This window comes from Oncorhynchus kisutch, linkage group LG7 (genome assembly GCF_002021735.2).
Source record: "Oncorhynchus kisutch isolate 150728-3 linkage group LG7, Okis_V2, whole genome shotgun sequence".
Lineage (NCBI taxonomy): Eukaryota > Metazoa > Chordata > Actinopteri > Salmoniformes > Salmonidae > Oncorhynchus > Oncorhynchus kisutch.
This window is the reverse complement of record NC_034180.2, coordinates 48,049,888-48,072,509: the sequence shown is the minus strand read 5'-3', so window position 1 is coordinate 48,072,509 and position 22,622 is coordinate 48,049,888. Positions and strand designations below refer to the sequence as shown.

Here is a 22,622-nt window from a genome sequence, read left to right as displayed (position 1 = left end):
AGCGAGGTCCATACAGAAATGATTTGTTTAGATCGGTGTGGAAGAACTTGACTGGCTCCCAGAAGAGTGGAGGCTGTTATAGCAGCAAGGTCTAACTCCATATTAATGCCCACGACACTGGAATGAAATGCTCGACAAGCATTGTCCACATACTTTTGACTATGTATGGTAGCTACCAGCAAAGTCAGTGATAGTAGGAGGGGTGGGGTGGGGGTGGGGGGTGGGGGGGGTGGGGGGGGGGGGGGGGGTGTTAGTTAACAGAAGGCAAGGGTGTTATTTATAAATGTTATTTAATGGGGGAAAGGTGGAGGGGGTTCCAAGGGGAGGGGCTGTGGGAGTTTTTAAGATACTCTTTGAAGAGGTAGGTTTTCAGACGATTTTCAGAAGATGGGCAGGGACTCTGCTGTCCTAGCTTCAGGGGGAAGCTGGTTCCACCATTGGGGTGCCAGGACAGAGAAGAGCTTTGACTGGGCAGAGCGGGAGCTGCCCTCCCGTAAGGGGTGGGAGGGCTAAGAGACCAGAGGTGGCAGAACGGAGTGCTCGGGTTGAGGTGTAGGGTTTGAGCATAGCCTGAAGGTAGGGAGGGGCAGTTCCTCTTGCTGCTCCATAGGCAAGTACCATGGTCTTGTAGTGGATGTGCGTTTTGACTGAAAGCCAGTGGACTGCGTTGAGGAGCAGGGTGGCATTGGTGAACTTGGGAAGGTTGAACACCAGGCAGGCGTGTGGTGTACTGGATAAGTTGCAAGGGTTTGTGGGTTTGATGGCGCAAGCCGGGAGAAAAATGTTTTGCAACAGGAAACAGAAATACATTTTTCTTATTGGTAAAGTTCAGCTAGTCCTTCCAGGTTTCATTCCGTTTTCCTCCATTTGGTGCCTAATGAATACAACCCTGGTGAAATGTGGTATGGAGGAGTGCAGGAAAGGGTAGCCCATGGGTCCTGACACACATTGTTCTGACAGTGACACAGGTGTTTCTAAAGGCAGCATGTCTCTGTCTGTCTCCATCTCACTGCAAGAGGGTTTATCATCCAGCTTACCACTGAGCCACTTCAATTGAATGTCAGATAACCTGTACACTGTGATTACCCACTTACCTGCCCCTTGGACTGACACAAGTCTGAAATGATGTTGTGTGTCGGCTATGATTTATGCTACCACGCGTATGACCAAAAACATGGAGCACTCGCTCACACAGACAGACAGATACTCAGACACAGACACACACTTTGCCACATCCATTACCATCGTCATCATCCTTATCCTCACAGTTACCTTGACAGTCTTGTCCATGGAGGCAGACAGTAGGAGATGGTCAGTAACCTGGAGACAGTGGACCTGTCAGACATGACGTTGGTTTCCAAAGACGTTGGTTCTTCTCTCTCTCCTGGTGTGGCCAACCTCTGGGGAATGTATGGCCTGACACCAAGTGCTGCAGCCTGATGCCTCTTCACTGTTGTCATGATATTTACATGATCATGGAGTTGGGGAGTAGGATATGGTTTTGAGTTTGAAATGCTATCAACCCTCGCTGAGAGACCCAACGGAGGGGGATAATTCTCCCTGTGATGTTCTAACACTGTCCCCCACCACCACCAACGCATTGTCCTGTTCAAGTTGTTTGTAGTGGGGGGCTGTGTAATGGTCCATGGAAGTTAGAACCCAACGATTTCTGGTTTCTTTGGGACGTCCTGATATCATCCATGGGAGAGTTGGCAAGCGGAGGGAGCGCCTCGTCCTCCTCCTCATCCTGGTCAGAATCCTCATAGGCCACTAGTGAGGTCATTGTCCTTTCTCCAGAAACTTGTGGGATGTCAATTAAAGAACACATAGACAGGTTTAGAGCCATTTCAAATAATCCTGCTCTACTACAAACTCTGTCCATCTACAATTCCCTCTCTAATTCCATCCACTATGGATAAGCAATAACTTAATAAGAGACACTATTAGAGTGACACCTGCTGGAGGGAAGTATAGCACACCAGTCTAAAATCTATTATTTATAGAGGGTACAAAACATTAGGAACATCTGTTCTTTCCATGAAATAAACTGACCAGGTGAAAGCTATGATCCTTTTTTGATGTCACCTGTTAAATTCACTGCAAATCAGTGTAGATGAAGGGGAGGAGACAAGTTAAATACAGATTTTCAAGCCTTAAGAAACAATTGAGATATGGAAAGTGTATGTGTGCCATTCAGAGGGTGAATGGGCAAGAAAAAAGGATTTAAGAGCCTTTGAAAGGGATATGGCAATAGGTGACAGGCACACCGGTTTGAGTGTGACACTTCACGCTCAACAGTTTCCTGTGTGTATCAAGAATGGTCCAACACCCAAAGGACATCCAGCCAACTTGACTCCACTGTGGGAAGCATTGGAGTCAACATGGGCCAGTATCCCCGTGGAATGCTTTCGATGGCTTGTAAATGCTCCGACGAATTGTGGCTGCTCTGAGGGCAAAGGGAGGTGCAACGCAATAAGGCAGGTGTTCCTAATGTTTTGTACACTCAGGAATTTTGTACAGATCCTTGTGACATTTAAAAAATATATATTTTACCTTTATTTAACTAGGAAAGTTAGTTAAAAACAAATTCTTATTTTCAATGACAGTGGGTTAACTGCCTTGTTCAGGGGCAGAATGACAGATTATTACCTTGGGGATTTGATCTTGCAACCTACTGGTTACAAGTCCAACACGCTAACCACTAGGCTACCTTCTGCCCCATGGGGTTGTGCATTATCATGCTGAAACATGAGGTGATGGTGGCAGATGAATGTCACAACAAGATCTCTACACGGTATCTCTGCGCATTCAAATTGCCATCCGATAAAATGTAAATGTGTTTGTTGTGCGTAGCTTATGCTTGCCCATACCTTAACCTCACCGCCACCATGGGGCACTCTGTTCACAATGTTGACATCAGCAAACCACTAGCCCACACTACACCATGCACGTGGTCTGCTGTTGTGAGGCCGGTTGGACATACTGCCAAATTCTCTAAAATGATGTTGGAGGCAGCATATGGTAGAGAAATTAACATTAAATTATCTGCCAACAGCTCTGATGGACATTCCTGCAGTCAGCATTCCAATTGCACACTCCCTCAACTTGAGACATCTGTGGCATTGTGTTGTGTGACAAAACTTCAGATTTTAGAGTGGCCTTGTATTGTCCCCGGCACAAGGTGCAGCTGTGTAATAATCATGCTGTTTAATCAGCTTCTTGATATTGGCTACAAGGGACCAGTAAACGGTGAAACTTCTGTGACTGAGGACAGGTCTTCTGAACAAGACTCACAAACGGTTGGCCACCATATAATCAGGTAAACTCAGTTCTTACTTATAATTTAAGCTCGTGTGATTTGCTTCAGGAGTTCTTCCTCAGCAATAGAAGCACCAAGGAGGTCTCTCCAAACTTTTGAATTCAATAAATGCATGCATGATACTATTACTTCCTTAGGGACTTATAAAAAATTGTAATTGTAAAGTTGATTAGTTTTTTTTTTAACATGATGTTTTTGAATCACGTGTTCAAAGGGAAAATGTTCCCTGGGGCCCTGGTCTTTGGGTAAATCTATAATATGTACTTTGTTCAGTCTGCATATAGAAGGGAAAATATATGTCAATAAGGGATGACAGTTACTCCAAATGGATTGTGATAAATGTATTGATGATTTTGTTTTTTGTTTCCATACAAATTTCACCAGATTGGGATTTATGGAGTGTGGGATTCTAGGAGGGATTAGGGTGATAACTTTATTTATTTAACTAGGCAAGTCAGTTAAGAACAAATTCTTATTTTCAATGACGGCCTGTTCAGGGGCCTTGTCAGCTCGGGGGTTTGAACTTGCAACCTTCCGGTTACTAGTCCACCGCTCTAACCACTAGGATACCCTGCCGCCCCAATGATCTGGTAACTCTTCCGAGAGGTCGCCAGTAGAATAAAGGAGTTATCAAAGACGGTGACGTCAGATCGTGTCTTAACGCATGGTTGGAATCATTTGACCACAGTGTGTGTAAACCTCAAACCCTCTCTAACCGGCTGGAGAAAGAGCTACAAAGGCGAAGCAATACGACAGTGACTTTTAGCACTTCTATTTGAGTCTACACACTGCCAACAGTTTGGACTAAGTGTGCATTGAGATACTGATCTTTCATTACCAGGCCACTTATCACAAACAGGGACAAAGGGGGGCTGTAATGAGAATAGTTATTACTGGCACTAAAAGGTTTTGTTTATAAATGTACATTTTAATAGGGATGATGTGTGCTAAGTTGAGAAGGTTGAATTTGAGTTAACTAAGGACTGTTATTCTGAATTTGGGTTGGATAATTCATTAAATGTTTTAGTTATGATTTGGATATAGCAAGAGAGAGTTGCTTTTGAACGGTGAGGGTTGGGGGAAATGTTTAAAAGTATTAGGCCTAGGGAAGCTCTGGAAACCTTATCTCTAAGTATTCTTTGATAGGGAGGTTGTTAGAACTTACTGGATGATAGCTTGGGTTAACTTATTGGTGACAGGGGGGCAGTATTGAGTAGCTTGGATGAATAAGGTGCCCAGAGTAAACTGCCTGCTACTCTGTCCCAGATGCTTATATATGCATATTAGTAGTAGTATTGGATAGAAAACACTCTAAAGTTTCTAAAACTGTTTGAATGATGTCTGTGAGTATAACAGAACTCATATGGCAGATGAAAATCTGAGACAAATTCAACCAGGAAGTGGGAAATCTGAGGTTTGTAGTTTCATTTAAGTGATTGCCTATGGGGCCAGATTGCACTTCCCAAGGCTTCCAGCAGATGTCAACAGTCTTTAGAAAGTTTGAGGCTTCTATTGTGGAAGGGGGTCGAATAAGAGCTGTTTCAACAAGTGGACTGGGCTGTGGCCAATCAGTTGTTTACTGCGCGGTCACGCAGGTGCACCGTTCCTTCTTTTTCCTCTGTAATGAATACGCTATAGTCTGGTTGGAATATTATTGAAGATTTATTATAAAAAGACCCTAAGGATTGATTGTAAAGATCGTTTGACATGTTTCTACAAACTGTAATGGAACTCTTTTGACTTTTCGTCTGGATTTTGCGCTCGCGCATTGTGCCTTTGGAATAGTGAACTAAACGCGCGAACAAAACTGAGGTATTTGGAATATGGACGTAATCGAACAAAACAAAACTTTATTGTGGAAGTGGGAATCCTGGGAGTACATTCCGATGAAGATCAGCAAAGGTAAGTGAAGATTTATAATGCTATTTATGACTTTTTTTGACTCCACAACTTAGCGGGTAACTGTATGGCTTACTTTTGTGGCTGAACGCTGTTCTCAGATTATTGTTTTTTTAAATTTATTTTGCCGTAAAGCTTTTTTGAAATCTGACAGCGGTTGCATTAAGAGCAAGTTTATCTTTAATTCTATGTAAAACATGTATCTTTCATCAATGTTTATGATGAGTATTTCTGTTATTCGATGTGGCTCTCTGCAATTTCTCCAGATGTTTTGGAGGCATTTCTGAACATGGCAACAATGTAAACTGAGGTTTTTGGATATAAATATGAACTTGATCGAACATGATACATGTATTGTGTAACATTGAGTCCTGGGAGTGTCATCTGATGAAGATCGTCAAAGGTTAGTGATTAATTTTATCTATATTTCTGCTTTTTGTGACACCTCTCTGGTTGGAAAATGGCTGAATGATTTCTGTGACTAGTTGCACACCTAACATAATGATATGTTTTGCTTTCACCGAAAAGCCTTTTTGAAATGGGACACTGTGGTTGGATTAACGAGAAGTGTATCTTTAATGGTGTAAAATACTTATATGGTTGAGGAATTTTAATTATGAGATTTCTGTTGCTTTGAATCTAGGCAAGTCAGTTAAGAACAAATTTTTATTTTCAATGACGGCCTAGGAACGATCAGTGGGTTAACTGCCTGTTCAGGGGCAGAACGACAGATATGTACTTTGTCATCTCTGGGATTTGAACTTGCACCCTTCTGGTTACTAGTTCAACGCTCTAACCACTAGGTTACCCTGGCACCCCAAAAGGAGTGAGGACAAAGCCTATGTCACATACATGTCTAGGTGAACAGCTATTCAGAAGGTCTAACATCATGTATCATTCAGCAACTGTTACATTGAGTACATGGTTATATTCTGTTATACTCTGTTATACTCTGCTCCAATTTCAACTGTTCTGCCTGCGGCTCTGGAATCCTGACCTGTTCACCGGACGTGCTACCTGTCCCAGACTCTTAATGATTGGCTATGAAAAACCAACTGACATTTACTCCTGAGGTGCTGACTTGCTGCACCCTGGACAACTACTGTGATTATTATTATTTGACCATGCTGGTCATTTATGAACATTTGAACATCTTGGCCATGTTCTGTTATAATCTCCACCCCGCACAGCCAGAAGAGGACTGGCCACCCCTCATAGCCGGGTTCCTCTCTAGGTTTCATCCTAGGTTTTGGCCATTCTAGGGAGTTTTTCCTAGCCACCGTGCTTCTACACCTGCATTGCTTGCTGTTTGGGGTTTTAGGCTGGGTTTCTGTACAGCACTTTGAGATATCAGCTGATGTACGAAGGGCTATATAAATAAAATTGATTTGATCTATGCATAGCCACTTTAATAACTCTACCTACATGTACATAATTATACTGTTACCCCGACACGGTTCCTCCCGCACATTGACTCTGTACGGGTAACCCTGTATATAGCCCCGCTATTGTTATTTACTGCTGCTCTTTAATGATTTGTTATTCTTCTCTCTTACTACTTGGAGGGATTTTCATAAAACTGCATTGTTGATTAAGGGCTTGTAAGTAAGCATTTCACTGTAAGATCTATGTCTGTTTTATTTGGCGCATGTGACAAATACATTTTAAACAAAATGTATGCACCTAAAATGTGGATGCGATCCGCCAACCCAATCTTAAAGAATCCCCTCTGTCCATTGCCCCATTCACCTTAGTTAGCTAGCTGGCTATTACGCTGCGTTCATAACCAAGTAGGAAGGTGGTAATTTGCCACATAAGACTGAGAGAAAAAACTGTCAAACAGGTAATTGATAGTGGACAACTCTCATTCCCGAGTTTCCTACCTGCACCTCTCTGACATCATTGTCAACAAATAGACAAAGCATGGTGACACAGTTGTTTATGGTAGAACTAAAAACAAATTGTTGATACAAAATGGATTCTGCTCATCTTCCTTTTGATTTATAAAGTTAAAGCAGATCCGAATGTACTTTTTTTATTAGCAAAACAATCACAAGGCTTCTAAAGACGTTTAGACGGGATTTCCCAGTTCAAAACGTGGATGCACCCATATTGCATTTACGGCTACACACTTAGCATTAGCGAACATGAACCCGCAAGCTGGCTACGCGCTAAAGCCAGTCACAACAGCTCCATCACAGATACAGTCGAACAATGAGCTATGGGTTAGTTATAAAAATCTTTGGCTCTATGGTTAGCCACAGTAGTTAGCTAGCTTTGTAACTCAACCAAGAAGCTGCATAGCAATATCTTCCTGTGTCTATAGCAGATATGCCACTACAACAGATATGTCACTAGTACCATGAGGAGGGGGTAATCGCAGTAGCTAACGCTACTTTACAATTCAGTGGTTCAGGAGAAAGTACAGTAAATGTATGTAGGTCATCAATTTTGTCCCGTTCCAAATGTGTGAAGCCTGTGCAGGAACCCATTGATCCACATCTTCGAAATAAAAGTTGTAATTATATCTCAAACTCTTTACATTAGCGCACAGGGCTTGATAACTTTTATTTTGAAATCAGTCAGTCGGAACCAAAACAATTCCGACAAGCACCGTCGACGTTTTAAACAGACTTACATTGTCGTTTACGCATTTCTCTTTATGTCCTTCTCATTCAAAGTAACTGGATTTTCTCTTTGACATGACAACAATATTATAACCTCTCTTATTACGGTAAATACATTCACAGTGGAACTGAATAGATCAACTACTTGTTTGTTAGGGGATACATTTGCCCTGAACACTTCCCAGCCAACAAGCAGGCTGATGCAAGTGGAATGAGTTGATTTCACCGGCGTCATAGAATCTGAAAGGTGCGTGCATTTGAATTATTTTGAAACATTTTGAATATTTCAAAATCTAAACTATTTGGAATATTTCCTTTGATGTGCTCGTGTTTATTTAAAAAAACATCCTATCAAACCGAAAGCCACTGTCATGGCGTGGTAGAGTAGATCAGAACAATGTTATGGCAAACATATGGGCTAACCACCATGCTAAGCTAGCTTTAGCAGTGGAGATAGAGAGGTTCTTGAATCACAACATATGCACCTTAAACCTTCCTTTCTGTTCAGGTGGCTTCATGGACCATAGCAAAAACTAGATATCTATTGCTGTTCATTGTGGAAATGATTTCAAACCACCCCTGACAGAAATGTGTGTTTTGTTGATTATAAATACCCCATACATTAGATAGCTAGTCATTTTAGTGGACAAACTACTGAACAAATTTCGGAGATTTTAGTTCTGAGTTAACCAAGATTAGCTAGCTACTTTCTCTAGCACAGGGAACTGAAAACCCTGGCCTTATCTTTACCGTGCAAAATGTCATCTTATGACAAGACATACTAGATAGCTTGTTATTGGCATGTGTGCTACTTGACGTAAACTACTGTATATGAAATTGTGTCACACAATCTTGTATCTCTTAGGTCCTGACCAAGTTGAAGATGACAGACTGTCTGGGAGACGGGGCTGGGGATATGACCCCAATGGACCTATATGAGAAACTAACATCACAAGGAGACACAGTCCGAACTCTGAAAACTGAAAAGGCTGCAAAAGTGGGCTTTTAGAATGATTTATTCCATTTATTTTTGCAGGATAAAATTGAGATGCACCATCTCGTTTTCAAGTGTCCCCCCAAAAAATACAATACTTACCGGTAGTAACAAGAATAATATGGCATATACTAACGGTCCAATAACAATGAAATAAAAATAAAACGGCATAAAAAAGTTGTAAAACTAATAATAGGCCTACAACTAACAAACTACTGCTACAACTAATATAAAACTAAGTACCTATAACATATACATATTTACAAATATCTTCACATGGGGATGTTTTCTATTAGTTTTAAGAACACAACCAGTGTGTTCTTATACTGTATCATGTCATAATAAGTGGCTAAGTGTTGTGCAATACAGTCCCGATACAACACTGGTCATATCGTCTTCGTATAGTGAATTATTCCATGATAATGATCCACCGTGATGTTATTGTATGACCTTTTATATTGTTTTTGAATTGCAGGCTGATATTGACGCTGCTGTACAGTTGCTGCTGAAGCTAAAAGTGGACTACAAGCAGGTAACAGGTCAGGACTACAAGACTGGATGTCCACCCTCAGAATGCGTTGTTTCACAAGACAATGGGCCAGCTGCAGATGGGGAGGACATGGTCGACCCCTGGAACGTCTCCACCACCAACGCCAAAGGAGTGGACTACGACAAGCTGATAGGTCAGAGGGGAAAGCATAATGTTAGATCTCTGGGCAGAATCCGAATTTATGCACAGCGCACGCTTCACTTGATAATTGTGTAAATCATGCATTGATGGAAGAATTGTCAGAGTTATGTATGAATCTTCAAGTTAGGAGTTGGGCCTCTGTGAAAATGAATGAGCCTTGTGAGATATGTCAATATCTCACACGTTGCTGTAAACTTGCTTCAAACACATGGACGTTATCTAATGTCAAACTCTTTAAAATAAAAAGAATTTAGTCAGAGCATAATTAATGGTATGGGAAATTGTGTACTGACGTTTCTTTTCAGTGAGGTTTGGCAGTAGCAAGATTGACCAAGAGCTGGTGGACAGAATAGAGAGAGTCTCGGGACAGAAGGCACACCGGTTTTTACGCAGAGGAATCTTCTTCTCTCACAGGTCAGTTATGTTAGTCAGTTATTTGAATGTACTCTTGAGGGTGGTCCGTCTGCCACCCTGCCTTTATGTCTATCTGTCTGGGATTGAGCATGAGCAATTGATACCACATAGTAAACATATAGTCTTAGTCTGCTCTCATCTTGTTTTGGGGGCATTTTAGGGTGTGTCATATGCTGTAACTCTGTGTTGTTTGTCTTTTTCCAGAGATATGCACCAGGTTCTGGACGCGTATGAGAAGAACAAGTCTTTCTACCTCTACACGGGCAGAGGACCCTCCTCAGATGCCTTGCACATGGGCCACCTCATCCCTTTCATCTTTACAAAGTGAGTCTGTTGGTATACGTAGCCACGGTTGGGATCTATTCCATTTCCCTTCCAGTCAATTCAGAAAGTAAACCAAATTCAGAGTTTTTTCTGTGAAAAGCATAGAAGAGAATTGGACATCGAGTGTACTTCCTGAATTGACTGGAATTAAAATGGAATTGACCCCAACCCTGATTAGTATTAGTGAGATGGAGGGACTTGACACTATTAAGAACCACCAAAAGTTCTCCCTACACTATGGTACATCCCTGACCGTTTGTCCCAGACCCTTTGTCCCAGACTGGGAAACACTCTAGACCCTACCCACTGTATAACAAACTGCCTATAATAACAAATACAGTACTTTATAACACATTGCCAATAATAACAGATATTGTATAAAACACTGCCTATAATAACAGATACTGTATAACACACTGCCTATAATAACAGATACTGTATAAAACACTGCCTATAATAACAGATACTGTATAACACACGGCCTATAATAACAGATACTGTATAAAACACTGCCTATAATAACAGATATTGTATAACACACGGCCTATAATAACAGATATTGTATAACACACGGCCTATAATAACAGATACTGTATAAAACACTGCCTATAATAACAGATACTGTATAACACACTGCCTATAATAACAGATACTGTATAACACACTGCCTATAATAACAGATACTGTATAAAACACTGCCTATAATAACAGATATTGTATAACACACGGCCTATAATAACAGATATTGTATAACACACGGCCTATAATAACAGATACTGTATAACACACGGCCTATAATAACAGATACTGTATAACACACGGCCTATAATAACAGATACTGTATAACACACGGCCTATAATAACAGATACTGTATAAAACACTGCCTATAATAACAGATATTGTATAACACACGGCCTATAATAACAGATATTGTATAACACACGGCCTATAATAACAGATACTGTATAAAACACTGCCTATAATAACAGATACTGTATAACACACTGCCTATAATAACAGATACTGTATAACACACTGCCTATAATAACAGATACTGTATAAAACACTGCCTATAATAACAGATATTGTATAACACACGGCCTATAATAACAGATATTGTATAACACACGGCCTATAATAACAGATACTGTATAACACACGGCCTATAATAACAGATACTGTATAACACACGGCCTATAATAACAGATGCTGTATAAAACACTGCCTATAATAACATACTTTATAAAACACTGCCTATAATAACATACTGTGTAAAACACTGCCTATAATAACAAATAACCTAAACCCCAGTGTTTCAAGTCAGGTATGTAGAAGAAAGGTCTGCGTTAGACTGACTTCGTGATTTAAGGTCGATCGAATGGCAGTGGATTCAGATCAGAGTTGAGAGTAAAGGGTTTTTGCTCTACCTGTTCCCAGATGGCTGCAGGACACGTTTGACATCCCGCTGGTGATCCAGCTTACGGATGATGAGAAATACCTGTGGAAGGACCTGTCCCTAGAGGACTGTCACCGTTACACTATGGAGAACGCCAAGGACATCATCGCCTGCGGCTTCGACATCAACAAGACCTTCATCTTCTCTGATCTGGACTACATGGGGTACGTAACTAAATCACAGACCCCTCTGTCTCACTACGTCTCTGGGAACTTATCCAGGAAGCTGATCAAGGATCAGATCCCCTCTGGCCATCTAATGCTATTCATTATGATCTAAAAGGCTGATCCTAGATTGACTGATGCTTTGTGGATATGGGCCCTGGGTCTCATTTACCTGAGAGGTGCAGGGACTCTGTGTGTTTTAGAACTATTAAATATTAGTGGTTTCAGAATTCCCTCATCATGCTCTTTGAGCATTTATACATCATGGGAGTACTAAAGAATTGTTATTTAAAAAAGAATATATATATATATACAGTGGGGCAAAAAAGTATTTAGTCAGCCACCAATTGTGCAAGTTCTCCCACTTAAAAATATGAGAGAGGCCTGTAATTTTCATCATAGGTACACTTCAACTATGACAGACAAAATGAGAAAAAAAATCCTGAAAATCACATTGTAGGATTTTTAATGAATTGATTTGCAAATTATGGTGGGAAATAAGTATTTGGTCACCTACAAACAAGCAAGATTTCTGGCTCTCACAGACCTGTAACTTCTTCTTTAAGAGGCTCATCTGTCCTCTACTCGTTACCTGTATTAATGGCACCTGTTTGAACTTGTTATCAGTATAAAAGACACCTGTCCACAGCCTCAAACAGACACACTCCAAACTCCACTATGGCCAAGACCAAAGAGCTGCACCAGGTTGGGAAGACTGAATCTGCAATAGGTAAACAGCTTGGTTTGAAGAAATCAACTGTGGGAGCAATTATTAGGAAATGGAAGATATACAAGACCACTGATAATCTCCCTTGATCTGGGGCTCCACGCAAGATCTCACCCCGTGGGGTCAAAATGATCACAAGAACGCTGAGCAAAAATCCCAGAACCACACGGGGGGACCTAGTGAATGACCTGCAGAGAGCTGGGACCAAAGTAACAAAGCCTACCATCAGTAACACACTACGCCGCCAGGGACTCAAATCCTGCAGTGCCAGACGTGTCCCCCTGCTTAAGCCAGTACATGTCCAGGCCCGTCTGAAGTTTGCTAGAGAGCATTTGGATGATCCAGAAGAAGATTGGGAGAATGTCATATGGTCAGATGAAACCAGAATATAACTTTTTGGTAAAAACTCAGCTCGTTGTGTTTAGAGGACAAAGAATGCTGAGTTGCATCAAAAGAACACCATACCTACTGTGAAGCATGGGGGTGGAAACATCATGCTTTGGGGCTGTTTTTCTGCAAAGGGACCAGGACGACTGATCCGTGTAAAGGAAAGAATGAATGGGGCCATGTATCGTGAGATTTTGAGTGAAAACCTCCTTCCATCAGCAAGGGCATTGAAGATGCAACGTGGCTGGGTCTTTCAGCACGACAATGATCCCAAACACACCGCCCGGGCAACGAAGGAGTTGCTTCGTAAGAAGCATTTCAAGGTCCTGGAGTGGCCTAGCCAGTCTCCAGATCTCAACCCCATAGAAAATCTTTGGAGGGAGTTGAAAGTCCGTGTTGCCCAGCAACAGCCCCAAAACATCACTGCTCTAGGGGAGATCTGCATGGAGGAATGGGCCAAAATACCAGTAACAGTGTGTGAAAACCTTGTGAAGACTTACAGAAAACGTTTGACCTCTGTTATATTCCCTTTGTTGGCAATAACAAAGTATTGAGAAACTTTTGTTATTGACCAAAATACTTATTTTCCACCATAACTTGCAAATAAATTCATAAAAAATCCTACAATGTGATTTTCTGGATTTTGTCTTTCTCATTTTGTCTGTCATAGTTGAAGTGTACCTATGATGAACATTACAGGCCTCTCATCTTTTTAAGTGGGAGAACTTGCACAATTGGTGGCTGACTAAATACTTTTTTGCCCCATTGTATATATTAATCCCATGTCTGTTCACTGATCTCCCAGAAGGTGGTGCTATAGTGCAGTTATTTTAAAATAATATTTTTAGATAGTAGGCTACATTGCTCTCAACCGTTGTCTCTCATGAGCCTTCTGTCATCATGATTCTTCACCTTCTCCTTAGACATGCCTCCTTGCAGCATGTCTAAGGCACATTCACGCAGATGAGCAGGGACCATGGGCATCTTTCTTTTGGTGTTTTTCAGAGTCAGTCAAAAGGCCTCTTTAGTGTCCCAAGTTTTCATAACTGTGACCTTAATTGCCTACGGTCTATAGGCTGTTAGTGTCTTAACGACTGTTTCACAGGTGCATGTTCATTAATTGTTTATGGTTCATTGAACAAGCAGGGGAACAGTGTTTAAACCCTTTACAATGAAGCTCTGTGAAGTTATTTGGATTTTTATGAATTATCTTTGAAAGACAGAGTCCTGAAAAAGGGAAATGTATTTTTTTGCTCACGTTTATATATATATTTTTTCCCTTTATTTAACTAGGCAAGTCAGTTAAGAACAAATTCTTTATTCATAATGAGGTTGGCGTGTCAGCTATGTTGCCTTTTTTGCTGATTGTTTTGTCTCTACAGGGCGTCCCCAGACTTCTACCGGAATGTGGTGAAAGTACAGAAGCATGTGACTTTCAACCAGGTCAAAGGCATTTTTGGATTTGGCGACAGTGACTGCATCGGTAAGAGAGACGACTTGTAGGAATTGAGTCAACACCTGTTGAGGAATTATACAAATGCCAGGATTTCACTTTCATTATGAATGAGCACTTTCTGAGTAGCATAGTGTTGCTACAATGTGATCAGGGTCATATTCACTAGAAACCTAAAGCGGGAAAAAAACTCAAAACAAAGAGGGACTAACTGTCCAATAAGAAACACTAATTTTCTGATGCAAAACGTTGTTTTACTATGGTGTGCACTAATGAATACAGCCCAGGTGAATGCTTTTTAAAAGCTAAGTATTCCTCCCTCTCTCACCCATCCCAGGAAAGATTGCCTTCCCCGCCATCCAGGCCGCTCCGTCGTTCAGTAGCTCTTTCCCTCAGATCTTCAAGGGCAGAAAAGATGTCCAGTGTCTCATTCCCTGTGCCATAGACCAGGTCAGTCAAGCATCACAGCACAACCAGGACACACTGTCTGCTAACCTGTAACAACCAGGGCACACTGTCTGCTAACCTGTAACAACCAGGACACTGTCTGCTAACCTGTAACAACCAGGACACTGTCTGCTAACCTGTAACAACTAGGACACTGTCTGCTAACCTGTAACAACTAGGACACTGTCTGCTAACCTGTAACAACTAGGACACTGTCTGCTAACCTGTAACAACTAGGACACTGTCTGCTAACCTGTAACAACCAGGACACCCACTGTCTGCTAACCTTTAACAACCAGGACACACTGTCTGCTAACCTGTAACAACCAGGACACTGTCTGCTAACCTGTAACAACTAGGACACTGTCTGCTAACCTGTAACAACTAGGACACTGTCTGCTAACCTGTAACAACCAGGACACCCACTGTCTGCTAACCTTTAACAACCAGGACACACTGTCTGCTAACCTGTAACAACCAGAACACTGTCTGTGAAAGATTTAACAGTTAATTTTAGAAATTGACTGCTTTGACTGATCTACACTACTCTGACTAGTGGCAACTGATTAACCTCAACCTCTCTTCCTATAGACTATGCTTGTGACTTTATTTTCATTTAGCCAGAATAAAATCAGAAGGATCTGAGTAGCAGGGTCTGACAGCATGTCACTGAGAGAGTAAAGAACTATAAAGTTCAGTCTGATATGTTTAAGTTCATTGGGACTCAATGTAGCGTTACATCAAGAGCACTATAACGGTTTTGAAGATATATCCATCCTCTACCCCTTAAGGACCCTTACTTCCGGATGACCAGGGATGTGGCCCCCAGGATCGGCTACCCCAAGCCTGCCCTGTTGCACTCTACCTTCTTTCCAGCGCTGCAGGGGGCCCAGACCAAGATGTCCGCCAGTGACGCCAACTCCTCCATCTTCCTCACAGACACGCCCAAGCAGATCAAAAATAAGGTGGCGCTGAAGCTTTCTAATACCCTGTTGCCCACTCGAACTATACTGTCTCGGGTATTTTATTTTTAACTCGTCCTTTCTATCAATAGTGAATGCTTAACCAGATTGGCACAGTACAGCCCAGCGTAGTAGTGTAAAAGAGGTCACTTGACAATGTAAAACGGGGCTTTATAGCTAAATACAGTACATTTAATTTATTACCTCCACATGGCAGTCAAATACAGTCACCTGAGAATGGTTTACAGGAAACAAGAAGGGAAAAACTGTAATTCATGTTGGAGTTGTCATTTTTGCTGTCATCACCTAGGTGAACAAGCACGCCTTCTCCGGGGGGAAAGACACGGTAGAGGAGCACAGGAAATATGGCGGCAACCCCGATGTGGACGTGTCCTTTATGTACCTGACCTTCTTCCTGGAGGACGACGAGCAGCTGGAGAAAATCCGACAGGTGAGGGGGGGGGGGGGGGGGGGGGCATGCTGCCGGACAAATGCCAGAGAACCCAATGCACTTGGACTGGAACAATAGACAGACATGGATCAACATTTTTACAGTATTGCTGTCAAGGTTTAGGATCTGGTGTTATATTAACAGCCACACTGTCCTACATTTTGAAGTGTGTATATTCATTATTTTACCTAGCTACATAGCCCTACATTTGAATTGGTGTTTTTAACCCAAACAACCATACTATCAATGACTACCCTCACAGTTGAAAAATAACCTGAAATAACCTTATAGGAAATAAGCAAACTAAGTTTTCTATTTGGTATCAAAACTCTTGTACGCAGCGGGACATTTGACTGTGCCAGACAAAATTCATGTCTGTTTTCTGCAAATCTCTCCAAATGAACACTGAGGCTTTGTGTGTGTTAAAGTCTTATCCGAATGATAAACTGTCTAGATTTCTAGCCTGGTCACTCTCCCATGATGTGCTGTAGCCATCTATTCTATTGATGTCATGTTTGGCCTGGCAAAGAGGAGTGGCTAAAGCACAAACAGACTGGACCACCAGGCTAATGATTTCCAGGAAAAAAAGTTCTATGCTGTATTGTGTCATAAGTATAATAATCCCACTCATTGCTGTGTTGTATCTCTGTCTCCAGGACTACGCCAGTGGAGCCCTGCTAACCGGTGAGCTGAAGAAGCGTCTGATAGAGACCCTGCAGCCAATGATCACATCCCATCAGGAGAGACGCAAGCAGGTCACAGAAGAGACAGTCAAGCAGTTCATGACCCCGAGACCTCTAAATTACAGTTTCTAGCCCGTGCGTAGCCAGTTTTATTCATGTGCTAAGTCCTGACACAATGTTGGAGGTCGTCCTGGTCAAAACTCAGCAGGGGAGTGTTCAGCAGAGCACAACGTTGTGTAACGTTCAGATATAAATATCTTTTGTAGAATAGATATGCCTCTGACATGTAGAATAAAGGAATTGTTTCTATTCTATTCATGACATTTCTATCTGCAACGGTCCACAACCTCCTACTGGATGTGGCCCAGGTCTCATCACATGCGCCATACTAGAAACATGAAACGTGTCAATGACATATCCCCATGCTGAGCAGTTTGTGTCTAATGATTAACCAACTATGATATGGCTTCACATCAAACTTACCAAGCATTGACAAAGGAAGTCTTATTTTGGTTTGTGCTAACAGCAATACCATTGGATGAATAAAATAATGTCTGTCTTGTGAATCTTTATTCAGTCATTAAATATATTTTATTTTTTCACTTTACACTGCTGAAATGTTTGTGCGTGTTAAAACTCCCTTATATGTTTCACTCACATCAAAATCAGATGCGCTACTTGAAGTTTTGTTTTTTCTCAAACACAATCACACGTACAGGATCATCAGTACATGTGGTATACAGAGAATGACTTGCAGTATTTTGAGAACTGGGAGTTTAGACAGTACCATTAAATACTGTCCAAGTCAAGGATAAATAATTGATACTGCTTGGCTACAGTAACAGAGCAAAGTTGATAAATTCCTAGCCTCAGCTCCCGGGCTTTGCTCACTTTCATACTGAAGGTGAGGTGAAAGCCTGTGGCAGAAGTTAATCAATTCCTAAATACTGATGACCGACCCCCAGTATACTGCAGTTTGCTGGATGGTGGCCCTACTTCAAAGACGCTTGTTTCCGAGCTGCCGACAGGAGCGATATGAACAGTGGGATAATTATTTGTGCAGGATCAACAAGTAACTTTCATTAATACAGTATTCAGGAAAAACTTCATATTTTCTAAGCCACATTGTCCGTCAGCTTCAGTTCTATCCATTGAAATCAAGTGATCCTGCGGTGTAAAATACACCCCTGTTATGTTCTAAGGTCAGTGAGGGAATGTTGTGTAAAAAGTAGGTAAGTCAAAATAATGGAAGTAGGTTTCTGTAGTACTATTAGGCCCTATTGCTAAACAATCAGAACTCAACCATAAAACTGTTTTAGCTTAGTATTCATTTTCAATTCATATTTTCCCTTGAAATACTATGCAGGAATATTTCAAATAAATCTTACTGAGGAATTGTAGTTTGCCCTTATAGGGCAGTATGGCACTATATAAAAATCACATAGCAACTGAGGCAAAGGTGAATAATGATAATGATACAACAATGGATTGAGTGTTATTCTAGTCATGGAAAATGGCATGAGAAACAATTAAAATAGAATCCCATCACCCAAGTCTTCAAAGACAAGGTTGGATTCATTAGTGCAGACCGTGTCCAAATTTGTTCTCGGACCAGTAGTTCCTATTTCAGTCCATTCGGCACCTATTGAACAACCCAAGCCTTTAAATTCAAGTTTTCGGTCGGAGGAGGCGCACAACCACCTCGTACATGGCGAACACGGACATGTTGACAGGGAAGGCCCGTATGCAATTGAGGCCCAGGCCTTTGAAGAGAACACCCGGCCCCTCAGTGCGTATGCTCTGTGCGATGCAGTGGAAGAAACCTGTGTATCTCCTCTTGCCCATACCGTCCACCTGCAGACGGGATTTGATCACGTCCATGGGTGTCCCTATGCACCAGCCACACATCCCTGACAGTCCACCAGCAAGCAGAACCACATTCCACTCTGGGGGGGGGGGGGGGGAGACACCAGATAATCAACACTAAATTATCCTGAATCATGATGACCAATTGCAAAAGCAACCATGTACACTTAAGAGGACAGAAGCATACGAGATACAGAAGCATACGCTTCTGAAGATTCTTACAGAGTGAAGGTATGTTTACCTGGCTGGGTGTTCCCAGGTGCTGTGTGTTTACCTGGCTGGGTGTTCCCAGTTGCTTTGTGTCTACCTGGCTGGGTGTTCCCAGGTGCTGTGTGTCTACCTGGCTGGGTGTTCTCAGGTGCTGTGTGTCTACCTGGATGGGTATTCTCAGGTGCTGTGTGTTTACCTGGCTGGGTGTTCTCAGGTGCTGTGTGTTTACCTGGCTGGGTGTTCTCAGGTGCTGTGTGTCTACCTGGCTGGGTGTTCTCAGGTGCTGTGTGTCTACCTGGCTGGGTGTTCCCAGGTGCTGTGTGTTTACCTGGCTGGGTGTTCCCAGGTGCTGTGTGTTTACCTGGCTGGGTGTTCCCAGGTGCTGTGTGTTTACCTGGCTGGGTGTTCCCAGGTGCTGTGTGTTTACCTGGCTGGGTGTTCCCAGGTGCTGTGTGTTTACCTGGCTGGGTGTTCCCAGGTGCTGGGTGTTCTCAGGTGCTGTGTGTTTACCTGGCTGGGTGTTCTCAGGTGGAGATAGCTGCTCACAGATAACGTGGTAAATAGTGAAGTAGGTGGCAAAAGAGGGGCCGTCTCGCAGGGCGAGGGCACCAGCTCCCTTGTACAGTCCGAGGAAGCCCTCTTCACGAGCGATGGTCAGCAGACAGTGCATTGGGCCGCGATACTTGGGTTGCTGAGCGTCCAAGCCTTGGTGTACCATCTGACACTGCATCCGTACTTTTACTATGTCAGCTGGTGCCATTACAGATACCTTAAAGAGGACAAGGGAGAGAGTACTCAAAGGTGTTGTGGTATGATGTCATCAGGGTCATGTTTCAGCCCATTTGGTTCCTAGTGAATATGATCCAGTTTTGCTTAGGGGAACTTTTATTTTTTTAGTTCCCCTAATTAAATTGACTGAAACTTAACAATATTTGCCATGCCAAGCAACCATGTCATGTAACGTTGCAACAGTATAGACTAATATACTAGTTATAAGTAGACTACCTGGGCAACACCTCCTGACAACCCGGACAAGAAGAAGTCCAGTTTGGCTGGCAGAAAATCCAAACCTGTGGAGGTGGATCGTAGTTGATGTAAACACTGCAGGACATTCCTGTAGACACCAAACACTACAGAGGAGCTGATGGACACAGTGGTGACTGGCATGGACATGCCCCTGTAGAATCCATTCACCTGTGGAAGAGACACAGCTTTCAGCCCCAAGTCCAAACTACTATATTGTATTTACTTTGCCACCATGGCCTTTTTTTGCCTTTACCTCCCTTCTCACCTCATTTGCTCACATCGTATATAGACTTGTTTATACTGTATTATTGACTGTATGTTTGTTTTACTCCATGTGCAACTCTGTGTCGTTGTATGTGTCGAACTGCTTTGCTTTATCTTGGCCAGGTCGCAATTGTAAATGAGAACTTGTTCTCAACTAGCCTACCTGGTTAAATAAAGGAGAAATAAAAAATAAAAATTGGTGGTTTTAACATGTCACTTAGACACTCACCCCTTCTGTCTTCCATGTAGTATGAATACATTGCCAAACTCCTGTGAATCTCCTTTGTGTCTGTATTCTCACCTGCAAAAAAGTAATTGAGTCAAAAGTTATTGAGTTTGATAATTGCACACTGTTAAACATGAGTGAAATAAGCACAGACAACTAATGAAGCTCGACTCACATAAAAATATACTTACCTTCACTGTGTCCAAAGGATACCCCACAGCCACTCCAAAGGCTCCTGTAGGAACAAGTCATATCCATCACATTATGTAACGAGCTCACTGAAAATGTTTGAACCTATTTCACATTATAAGCTGGCCTATAGCCTCGCTTGCCTGTGTAGTTGCCAAATGTCCCAGCAATACAACTATGATAAGTTAAATGATTTAGATGGTTTAACAAAAAAAAGACAAAAACACATTACAGTAACGTTATTTAGCTCACCTCCAATGGAACCAGCAACGAAATCTGCCAAATGCATATTTTCCTCCTTGGGGGGTCAACTCAATTCATTTAGATGGCTGCCTGCTAAGCTAGTTAGCCAAGCTATGATGCTTTTCTAGATAACACGAGTCACGACCTTCAATTTTGATCTAAATATAATTTAATATGATTCTCCTCGTCGATTCACTGTCAGGTGAATTAGGTATACGTCGCATCAGAAAATGTTTACTAAAGCTTTCTACACAGAGATCTAACGTGACCATAGACGACCTACACAGCTATGGTAGCTAGCTACTGTCAAACATCAAAATGCTACACCGGCATTGTGTCACATTGAATTATGACTCGTTGTGCAACAAACAGTCTGAGCCAATTTCTGGGTTTGAGTAAACATCACCGAGCTGTAACAGACATATTGAGTTAATTGGAAAATATAAATGTAGTATATTATTTAAACATAAAGAATAATTGTGTATGAATTAGAGATTGTTTGTAGATCCATATATATTTTTTTATTTTACCTTCATTTTCCCAGGTCTCTTTTCAGGGATTCTGGAAAAACGAGACAATACTTGTCAGTCAAACTTGAGTTTACAAATTTTATGAGGGAAAGTTTCTAAATACTCTAAATACTTTCAATGTGATTCATTTCCATGTCGAGTCTATGTCTGGAAATGCCCTTGTCAGGAGCAAAGGATCCCAATTTCAAACTCTCCAAAAAAGTGTTTACAAAAAAAAAAAATGTAATAATGGATATTAACTTACACCCAATCGAACATCTCCAGAGACCTGAAAATAGCTGCACAACAACACTCCCCATCCAACCTGACAGAGTTAGAGAGGGTCTGCAGAGGAAAATGGGAGATTCTCCCCAAATACAGGTGTGCCAAGCTTGTAGCATCATACCCAAAGATACTCAAGGCTGCAAAAAGTGCTTCAACAAAGTACTGAGTAAAGGGTCTGAAAACTTAAGTATATGTGATATTTCAGCTTTTTTTCCCCTATAAATTTGCAAAAATGTCAAAGACACTGTTTTTGCTTTGTCATTATGGGGTATTGTGTGTAAATTTGAGTAAGTTTTTAATCAATTTGAGAATAATGAAAAAGTCAAAGGGTCTGAATACTTTCCGAATACACAGTACCAGTCAAAAGTTTGGACACAGCCACTCATTCAAGTTTATTTTTTATATATTTTTTTACTATTTTCTGCATTGTAGAATAATAGTGAATACATAAAACTATGAAATAACACATATGGAGTCATTTAGTAACCAAAAAAGTGTTAAACAAATCAAGATATATTATATATTTGAGATACTTCAGTAGCCCACCGTTGTCTTGATGACAGCTTTGCACACTTGCCAATTTTGTTCTGTCTTTCTGGTGGATTCAAATGAAATTCTCAACCAACTTTCTATGGCTTGTTTAAAAAAAAAATGTTTTGGAGATTATTTGGTTTTCAAATAACCGAAAGTGAGAGGTTGTAATCTGAATACAGGGGAAAAGGCCATTCTTGAACATGGGGTGCTAGAGAACCAGTTCGGATTTAAGTATAACTTTTGTATGACTGAAGCCTTTACTGAGAGGTCT

General features: G+C 41.6%; 2 protein-coding genes across 4 annotated transcripts; one reads left to right on the top strand and one right to left on the bottom strand.

Annotated features, from left to right (window-relative positions):
* Positions 1 to 7,963: 7,963 nt before the first annotated feature.
* On the top strand, positions 7,964 to 17,606 carry wars1 (tryptophanyl-tRNA synthetase 1). The gene is made up of 11 exons (XM_031829207.1): positions 7,964 to 8,092; positions 8,711 to 8,842; positions 9,315 to 9,522; positions 9,836 to 9,944; positions 10,149 to 10,268; positions 11,707 to 11,889; positions 14,386 to 14,486; positions 14,794 to 14,906; positions 15,695 to 15,868; positions 16,176 to 16,316; positions 16,973 to 17,606. Exons 2-11 carry the CDS (start codon positions 8,729 to 8,731, stop codon positions 17,129 to 17,131), a joined length of 1,422 nt encoding a protein of 473 aa, XP_031685067.1. The 5' UTR covers positions 7,964 to 8,092; positions 8,711 to 8,728; the 3' UTR covers positions 17,132 to 17,606.
* Positions 17,553 to 21,420, bottom strand: slc25a47b (solute carrier family 25 member 47b). Of its 3 annotated transcripts, none has more exons than XM_020488351.2 (6): positions 21,033 to 21,420; positions 20,783 to 20,826; positions 20,595 to 20,666; positions 20,081 to 20,269; positions 19,586 to 19,844; positions 17,553 to 18,945 (listed from the first exon to the last, which is right to left on the bottom strand). In XM_020488351.2, exons 1-6 carry the CDS (start codon positions 21,067 to 21,069, stop codon positions 18,668 to 18,670), a joined length of 879 nt encoding a protein of 292 aa, XP_020343940.1. In that variant the 5' UTR covers positions 21,070 to 21,420; the 3' UTR covers positions 17,553 to 18,667. The 3 variants fall into 3 exon arrangements, with proteins under 3 accessions (XP_020343940.1, XP_031685068.1, XP_031685069.1); XM_031829209.1 differs by having other exon boundaries at positions 18,769 to 18,945; positions 19,305 to 19,844; positions 21,033 to 21,374; XM_031829208.1 differs by having other exon boundaries at positions 17,553 to 19,844; positions 21,033 to 21,374.
* Positions 21,421 to 22,622: the final 1,202 nt, after the last annotated feature.